General features: G+C 38.5%; 1 protein-coding gene across 1 annotated transcript; it reads right to left on the bottom strand.

Moving 5' to 3' along the window:
- Positions 1 to 874: 874 nt before the first annotated feature.
- LOC130713790 (uncharacterized) lies at positions 875 to 7,230 on the bottom strand. Its single transcript, XM_057563592.1, has 4 exons — positions 5,632 to 7,230; positions 2,236 to 2,382; positions 1,837 to 1,953; positions 875 to 1,628 (listed from the first exon to the last, which is right to left on the bottom strand). The coding sequence occupies exons 1-4, from the start codon at positions 7,075 to 7,077 to the stop codon at positions 1,014 to 1,016; spliced, it is 2,325 nt and encodes a 774-aa protein (XP_057419575.1). The 5' UTR covers positions 7,078 to 7,230; the 3' UTR covers positions 875 to 1,013.
- Positions 7,231 to 9,794: the final 2,564 nt, after the last annotated feature.

Here is a 9,794-nt window from a genome sequence, read left to right as displayed (position 1 = left end):
ATCATCCTCATTTTTATAATATCTATTGTTATTAAATATTTCACAAAACGTAGGTTTATATTAATTTAGACGAAATGATAAGTTATACGGTGTATGACTAAATGTTATATAGTATTAAATTTACACTGTGTTTGGTAGAATGGAGTTTGTGAAGAGAGAGTTATCATACAGAGAACTTGGTAAGAGAGAAGTTCTTTTTATAGGTAAATGTTAGTTGTTTGTAAATTAATACAAATTATTTCTCCTCAGGGTTCGAACCCTGGTCTTTCACCTTTAATTACCCTTAGCTCAACCATGTGAGCTACTCATCCCACCCAGGCAAGGGAAGTAATCTTACATTGTTTGGTTTAAGCCACACAGGCGAGAGACAGTTGACAAGAGGTAGGTTCCTCACCTTTTAGTACTCTCCAATTTGAAGAGAGATATGGCACGCAACTTTTGATTTTTTTCCCTCCCATTTGCCGTTCTTATAGCATCCACAAATGATATATTTTATGGGTGATGGGATATAAATGTCTTTTGACTAAAAATACAACTTTTCATGTCATTTTACCCTTTTTTTTCTCTCTTTTTCTTTCTACAATAACAAACAATCTTCATAATCTACTATTTCTCTTTACTTCTCTCTTCTCTACCAAACAAATTATTAGAGAGAGGAGTTTTCGAGGATTTTCAAAATTTCTCCACCCTTCCCCTCCTTTTTAAAATCTTCCAAACAAAGAGAAAACTTCACATAAGCCTCCCTCGTCGCTGGTCTTCCCTCCCTCCGAAACTCAACTAAAAAATACACTATATTCCCCGAGCTGCCTTTACGCTGTGTTGTAGCAAGCAAGCTATTTCTAATTTTCTATTACTATATTCAAAGAAAGCAAAATGCCGCACTGTATTTGTGAATTGTGATACAAAAACCACTTGTAATTACAGAGGACATACCACCTTATGCACAGTAACTTTGAAGTAACAAAATTCCTCCCGTACCTTTCACATTTTTCTCTATACCTTGTATATTCAATTTACATGCTAAGGAGTGCTCGAATTGATCTCTTCAGTATGCTAAAAATAGCATATAAAACAAAAACCATTACGACCTTCTTGGAGGCTAGTATCCTTAGGTTCACCCTCAGACCGTATTGTCGCATAAAGCCCATAGAAGCAGCACCCAGAAAGAGAAACCAAGAACCAATGGTGCAGAGGAAAACCTTCAGTGCCTCAGAAGGACCACATACATGGGCCACATCAGTCGACACCTCAACAAATGATGCTGAGCCTACCTGGCTGTTGCTGTTCTCTGCTTGATTCAATCCAAGAGTCTCATTCAACCAATCAGACAACCTAACGAGCACTTTTGCAAGCCATGCTATCTCATCACTGGATATGGGTCGTCTCATCCAGTCGCCTTTGTATTTGACATCTGCAAATGCATGGTTGCCAAATCTTCTAGGCTTGAATATATCATCGCGGGATTGTGGATGCTGGATTGGTTCTTGACAGGTCGAAGATGGTTTAATAGTTTGTCCATCAAATAAGCTCCCCAACCGTGCCTTCAATGAATCTATGCATTGAAGGCCGGGTGTAAGGTTATCCCCAGATATAGCATGCAATTCGGCTTCTGCACGCAATATAAACAACTGCATTGGCAAAAGATGAGATTAGAAGATATACCACATTGTAATCAGCAAAAAAAACACAGCCTACATAGTTGGTCCCAAGTCCATAAGAGTGATGTTAGAAAATTAACAAATAACATGATACCTTAGCATTATATGAACAGCTGAATTGACCGTTTATATACTTAGAAACACAAATTTACAATTATAAAATGAAAAAATATAAGACCTGAAGGAGCTGTTGACCGCCATCCTCCCCATCACCAAAAAGTCGCAAATCTTTGTTCCAATTTTCATGCAGGAATGAGCCATCAGCATCAGTCTCACATAAACCATCCTCCCAGTCCTGAAACAACCGGTATTATTAATAAATATACAGATTTCAGGTCATGCCGAGTACTTTTTCTTCATGGATACATTCAATACTGTGCCTGAACCAGCTATGAACCAAAATTAATCATCCGATGCAAGGATAAGGATTTAAGACATGGCATCAAAATATACAACAAAAATAAAAGAAAAAGAAAGTGGGTAACTAATAGTAGGTACAAAAAACATGTCAAGGTGAAATAATGGTAAGGTGATAAATTTTATTGAAGTGCAATAAAGAGGAGAGAAAACAAACTACCTGCAATTGTTCACGGATAATAGGAACATATCTGTACAAGTTATTCAACATTGATTTGCCAGATCCAGCCTGTTTGGAATGAAAAAGAGCATCCACATTTTTTAAAAGGTCAATGAGCTCTTTGGATGATGTCAAGGTGTCTAAAACCTGTAAAAGCATGTCAGAAAGTGTTCAGCTAAACCTCAAAAGGCTATTATTACAATAAGATTGCATCAAGCCTCAGAAATTTAAAATCACAGGATCATTGTTTGTATATGATAGGAATACACAGACAGGTCCAAAATGAAGACCAATGCAAATTTACACCTAAAAGCAGGCAAATAATGTTCCTAAGTTTAATGCACTTGTTAGAATACAAAAAAACTGTCTTATAAAATCTTGATCATATCAAGAGTAATTTAAGATAATTCTGTAGGATTGGTTTCTTTATTTCCTCAATTAATTAAGATTATAATTCTTATGTAGTTTTCCTATCTTAAAAGAATTGGGAGTCTACCATTAAATAACGGGTAAGTGCTGTCTACGGAAAGAATACACATGTATTATATGAATATCAATACAGTTTAATTCTCTATATTTCTTTTCCGTATTTTTGTACCTTGAAGACTAAACCCCAATTTCATTGTGGTACCAAAGTGTTTTCCTATCTTAAAAGTGTTTTCCTATTCTTTCTGTAGGATTGGTTTCTTTATTTCCTCAATTAATTAAGATTATAATTCTTATGTAGTTTTCCTATCTTAAAAGAATTGGGAGTCTACCATTAAATAACGGGTAAGTGCTGTCTACGGAAAGAATACACATGTATTATATGAATATCAATACAGTTTGATTCTCTATATTTCTTTTCCGTATTTTTGTACCTTGAAGACTAAACCCCAATTTCATTGTGGTACCAAAGTGTTACCATCCCCATGACTTGTTCCATTAGTGTTCCCTAAAATTATGAACTATGTTAAAATAATGTCATTCTCTCCCCAACAATCAATCTGACCAATTCTTGTCATCCCAAATTTATCAGAGTATTCCATCTCAAAAAAAATTATCAGAGTATTCTGTCTTTGGTGTGTTTACCTAATTTTATGGTTCCAGCTACTATCAACACTAACGTCCTTTTTAGTTATTATGTTTTAGGGCAATAGGCTTCAACTGCTGTCAGCATTAGCCCGCTCTATAGTGGCCAGAACCCAGAAATCGAATGTGACACCATTAGTTGCCTTACCAACAATTTGTCAATCCTTAGTGTGTCAATGCCTCTATCCTCTGTTTTTACAGATTTAACTACTGCAAGAGGTGGCCAAACTGACAGATACCCTAAGAGTTGCCGCTAGATCAGCCACCTTGTGCCCTTATGTGCAGCCTCTAGCACAAGCCCTTTCCAGTGCATGAGGTGCACGCGCCACCTTACAAGATTTCTTTGATATTTCCACTTCTTCTGTTATGGTGACTGCTCCTCCCAATTCTGTTTTGGTGTTTTTGTTTGTGGTTGCTTCTAGTTTGTAGTTGTTTTAGGTTTTTTATGGCATGCAGGGGTAAAGACATCCTTTTAAAGGGAAGGAAAATCCCAGTGTTGTCAAATCGTGGACCATCGTGGTGAGCCAAAAATCCGCTATTTCGGCTGCTATTAAGCGGCGAATAGCGCGCTACAGTGGGCAATAGCGGCGTCGCGATTAGCCAAAAATCCGCTACGCTATAGCGACGTAGCGCCACTATAGCCGCTATTTGATAACACTGGGCAATCCTCACCCCTAAACTAATTTTTGAGGTAGAGTTAGACTTATCTTAAATTCTTAAGAGTACTAACATGGGGTTTCACAGAATATAAAACCTAAAAATTAAATAGAACTACAGTTCTACAAAGATCAGGTTAATGAGATCCATTATATTTTGTAGGCACGTCTTTTTGGTCAATCCTATACTGGAATGCCATGGGAATATAAATGTCCTCTTCCACATAGAATTAAATGATGCATAAATACTAGTTCCACGGGTACAATTATGAATACTCAAAGACCAACAAATAATTTGGTATATGATTACAAATAAGTTATTCAATATCTAGAACCAACATGCTTAGTCAACCAATAATACAATGCTTCATTTGCGTCATGAATTCAAGTTACAGATACTAATACATGGTGCAATGACTTTTTTCATTTGAAAAAAGTAAAGATGGTGCAGTGTTGTCAAATATCGGCCATGGCGGTGCTATGGCGTTTTTCCCTATCGGGTTTTTAACACGCCGCCACAAAAAGTGTGTGGTGTTGCGGTTTGGCATGGCGGGGCCATAGCGGCCGCAATTCATTGGGTATGGCGGAAATATTGGGAAAATGGCGGAAATTCCCGAATTTTTTTGGGGGAAAAAAAACTGTGCAAAGGGCCCATGGATTTTAATGGCCCAAGTCCATATTTCAGCTTCTAATCCCCCAAATTCAGAGTAAAAACCCTAATTTCACCCAATCTCCTTTCAAGTCTCACCTTCCCATAGCTGCTTCCCCATCCACCTCTGACCACCGCTCCGCCCATTCCCGGCCGCCGAGTACCGGCGACCACTGTCGCGGCCACCGCGTCTCTGCTCGTTTGTCATGATGTTTTGGTAATTGGTATGTAATATGCTCTATGAGACTTGGTATCTATCTAGTATCTAATATCTATTGAACCTCTGTTATGATATTTGCTATTATATCTATGATATTTAGCCTATATTAGATGATATAAGTTGTTATTAGTAAGCAGAATTTTTATTTGTATTGTATAATTGCATTATGCAGGTTTTTTAATGTGTGTATGAATAATCGTATATAATATCATAGATATATAATTTGGCCGCCATGGCATCCGCCATAATTATATGGCAGTATTTTGGCTTTCCGCCATGGACTGCCATCCGCAATTGATAACACTGGTGCAGTATCTTATAAGGTATATATGTGAAAGTAGACTTTGGTGTTCAGGTTAGTTCATCATAGGCAGATAATCAAATGATGCTTAAATACTAATTGCACAGGTACATATATGAACATTCAAAGACCAACCGAAGGAAAAGTGATGCTTTAGAAAATGCATACAAGTATCCTCAATTTTTCTCAAGAAATGAATTCCATGGCCATAAGACTAGGTTTCCCCAATGCAAGTCACTGCAGGTCAGCCTTATTATAGGAAAAAAATAAAGAAAGAAGATCAACATAGATATCCATATCATTCAATAGCCACATTTTAACCATTGCAATATGCACATATCATTCACAATGTTGGTGCACACAATGTCGTGAAAAAATAATATTTAATGGCACAGTCTCAGTTTCAGTTTTCCTAAGCATTCACTTCTAGTAAAAGGCAAATATCTTGGAAAATCTGACAATATAAATGGCGGCATAAGAACATGGATAAGAAACAAACCTTGAGCACCATCTGGACTACAGCTTCAACATCATTATGAAGAAACCTGTGAGCAAACCCAATAAAATGCATGACCAAGGATGTGTAGTACAGATAATTGGAGAGAACATAATCCTGCCAACGTGGTGTATACCCACCACCACCTGCATTTGCAGTTGCCAACACAGAATTTTCACTCTTTTCATCATTCATCGCATCCAGCTCCGAAAACTCATCCCCCTTAATAGTCCAAGGCTCCAGATAACTAACCCAAACAGAGAACACCTGAGACACATTCTTGAGCGAAGCCGCCACAGGGCAAAACAAGAAGGTCCTCAACAAAAACCGATACAGAGGCCTCTGCAAACAGGGGTTCCAACAAACATAACCTAAATCCTTGCTCTTCACAACCTCCCCACCTCTCCACATTGGACTCCCACTCCCATTACCACCACCCTCACCGCTCTCACGAACCCCACTAACCGTGCTCAAGCTCAGATACCTCACAAACAACTTCACCACCTCCCCCAACCCAGGCGTCGGAGGCGTCTCCCCGGTCGGAAACTGAAACTTAACCCCATGCAAACTGCAAACCTTCACCGGAAACGGCGAGAAATCATTGTCAACAAGCCAAAAGTGAATCAGCGCGTTGACAACAAACTCCGCGCGCGAAACAGCCGCAGCATCATGACCTGAACCGTAGTGCAGTATCGAGCTGCGGTAAGGCTGGTGCGAGGTGAGGTCAGAGGTGGGGACATAGGCGCGGAGGTAGGCGTATAGAAGGCGAATGTACAAGCTGCAATTCGCTTTGGGGTCGACGGCGTTGCCGCGCTTGGAGGCGGAGAAACCGGGAATGGAAGAAGCCCAGTTTTCTAACCTGACAAGGGTTGTGGCTTTCTTGGCGGAGGAAGCGTGGTTGGAATTCTCCGAATTGCCCTTGCAGACGGGGTAGTATGCGAACCAGAAGAAGAAGTACTGGAAGACATTGAGCTGGATATGGTAAGGGGAGGAGGAAGGAGCGGAGAAGAGAGACGGCGAGAGATCGGAGAGGGCTTTGGAATCGGAGAGGAGGAGGGAGCGGGCCCAGTGAGGGAGGCGTTCAGCGGGGAAGAGGTATTTGACGAGGGAGAGGCGGTCGACGGCGGAGATAGCGGCGGCGAGGGTGCCGGCGGGGGAGAGGAGAGAGAATAGGGTTTTGGAAAGCTCGGCGGTTTCGATCCAGCTGGTGGGGGAGGATTGAGGGTGGTTGGGGGCGGCGTCGAGGTGGAAACCGAAGAGTTTGCAGATTAGGGTTGGGAAAGCGAGGGAGAAGAAGTGGCGGGATTGATCGGGTGAGTGGGAGTGGAGGAAGGATTCGATGGAGGCGCAGACGGTGGTGATTTGGGAGGGTGTGGTGGCTGATTGGATGGATGTTAGCAGCTCCGTCGATTTGGTGGCGGAATCCAAGGTGTATGAGTGAGGGAGCATGGTGGTGGTGGTGGTGGTGGTGATGAACTGTGTCTGAATTTTAGGGTTTTGAGAAATGGAGGGGTTTTGAATGTTGGGTCAGGGTGTGATTGGAATTTGGAAATGAAAAGTTTTTGAAAATGAGTCACGAAATGGCGCCTTTTTATGGGAGAGAGAGGTTGAGGTTGTGTAAGAAGTAAGAACTCAGGAGAGTAATTGACAAAAAAGAAAAGAAAAGAAAGAAATGAGGAGAGTGCGGTTTGGTATTGATAGATAACTGAACTCATTAAATATTTAGTCGAGAATATATCTTTGAATAGTATATATGAAGAAAAAATTGTCGAAAAAACTTACTCACTTATTGCATTTCTAACGTTTGTTTCTTAAATCAGGTGAAGATACTAAGATTCGTTCTTATCTTTAGATATCATTGGAGAAAGTTAAGTTGGAGAGGAAGTTTCTTAAAAATAAGAAACGAGTTCTTTCTTAAGAAATTATGCTATTTGAAATTATGCATGAAAATTGATTTCATGATGGAAATTGAACACTTTAATGTAAGAGAAAAGAAGAGTGCAGCATGGCGACGTAATAGGGCACCTCTTGATATGGATTGGTGGGGGGCATTTTCTATTTCAAAAAATGAAAACAAAGCCACCGCCTAAGACTACTAATGTGACTCTTGTTCATGCTCACAAGTTTAATTGATAATAATAAAAAATTGACCTCAAAGAGAAAAAGAGGTGGAGTGCATGTTTTGGGGGACAATTGTTTTTGTGAATTACTAGTCTAATTGAAACACGTATGGGTAGAATTGTTTTCCTTTTTGGTTGAAGGAAGTGGATGTCGACGATGGTGGCCTATCATTGTCATGATCTTTATACAAGGTGCTGCTGTTTGGGATAAGTGTGTTTGTTTTGGATGGGAATTTATTTTGTCTTGAGTTCCAGAAGAGATGTTATTTTGTGGGCTTCCAAAACAATGTCTGATCACGTGTGGTATAGGATCCTAACTTGCATCGGGCTTAGACTAAGGCTAGGTGTATGGACTAGATAAAAAAAGGGTCCAAGCTTGATAATTTCATAAAAAAGGCCCAATCTAGTAGCAGGAATATGGATACTCATTTGACATAAGCTATTGTACTTGAAATTTAGACACTTCTAGCTAGTTCTAGAAACCCAATCTAGTGAACCTGAGTCAATGGTCGAGAGTGATATCAAAACAACAAAGAAGTGGAAATTAGGTTAAACCTTGTTGGTTTTTTAACGTGGAGAGGAAAGTATCAGGATTCAGGAGAGAAGAAGATGAGAGAAAATTAAATTAATATATTGTTGTAAATAATAATAAAAAAATTGGTTAAACGAGGAAATAAAACAAGACTAGGAAAACTACACTACTGCAACATGTAACAAAGCAGGAAAAACACTTGAAAATAATAAAATAGACGATAAACCTCCATAACTTTTAGGAACTGACTCGAGCCTAATCATAATAAACATAAAATATTTTATTTATTAACAAACTAAAATCTTGTATCTTAATAAGACTTATCCAAATTAAAAAAATTGATAACTTAAATTTAAAAACACAATCAGCTACCGAGACATAATCTCAATACTCATTCTTGGATAAGTAGCTGCAAACTTCTAACTTCTAAATATTTAAAAGGTCAACCATACTAGAATATGCACTTCAGAAGGCTTACTTTTGTTCTATGAATGCATCACGGATGCGTAGGAATACAGTTGCGGATGTACATAATACGCCACACTATAGTTATTGTTGTAAATGAGAGCATAAAGTGAATAAACATAGTAATGCGTTTGGTACATGTGACGTGGAGGCCTCGCATTGCGTTTGTGTAGTTTTGAATTTTGAAGAGATCCTTGAAGTCTTTATACTGTTATACATGAAGATGACATTAAGACTCTTAACTTTTTGTTTGGTTACCCAAAACACCAGTGCAACACTACCATCATTTTCAATAATAACACCCTTATTATCGTTGTTGTTGATGTTGGCTTTCGTTTTTTTTTTTTTGATGTAGTTTGGACGAAGGAAGAGCTCGAAGAGGATGATGAGACTCCTCTGTTATGGTTCTATTCATGGCATACAATTAATTAATGCCAACAATAATTGAAGAGTTTGGCACTTGGCACTTGGCACTTGACTTGAGTAATCACACAAAAGGAGGGACTGACCCACAACTTGCACATAGAACTGTGATTAACGAGTCTAATCAAATTAGTAGAGTTCTCATCATGATTAAGTACGACTTTAGCAACAACCACGTTTTTTGTTCTTCCCTGGTCTTTTTTCATTTAACATAATTTCATTCTTTGTTTTTCTTGAGCAATAGATCTTATATTTATCCAACCTGTCATGATTATGTTTTGTTTTTTATATCATGCTTTATTTATTTTTTTCTTGGCAGATGTTAACCTGTTCAGAATACAACGACAAATCATTCCAACAAATAAATTTTCATGATTTAATCTTATTTTTATGGGGATCTAGCTTGTCTAACACTAGACTTTGTTGGTTTTATCATGTTTTATCTAACTCCCTAATGTAATGAATTTTATGCCAAAAACTAATTTCGGTTTGAGAAAACATTTTCTGAAAAAATACTTTTCATTTTTAAATCTTAATAATATATAAGACTCATCCACCAAAGTGGGTCATATTGCTTTATAATTTCCAAATGTCTGCATTCTATTGGTTGTTTTCATTGAATTTCC

The sequence above is a fragment of the Lotus japonicus genome, chromosome 4 (genome assembly GCF_012489685.1).
Source record: "Lotus japonicus ecotype B-129 chromosome 4, LjGifu_v1.2".
In the NCBI taxonomy this organism is placed as follows: domain Eukaryota; kingdom Viridiplantae; phylum Streptophyta; class Magnoliopsida; order Fabales; family Fabaceae; genus Lotus; species Lotus japonicus.
The sequence above is the reverse complement of the archived record's forward strand: the minus strand, read 5'-3'. Positions and strand labels throughout refer to the sequence as shown.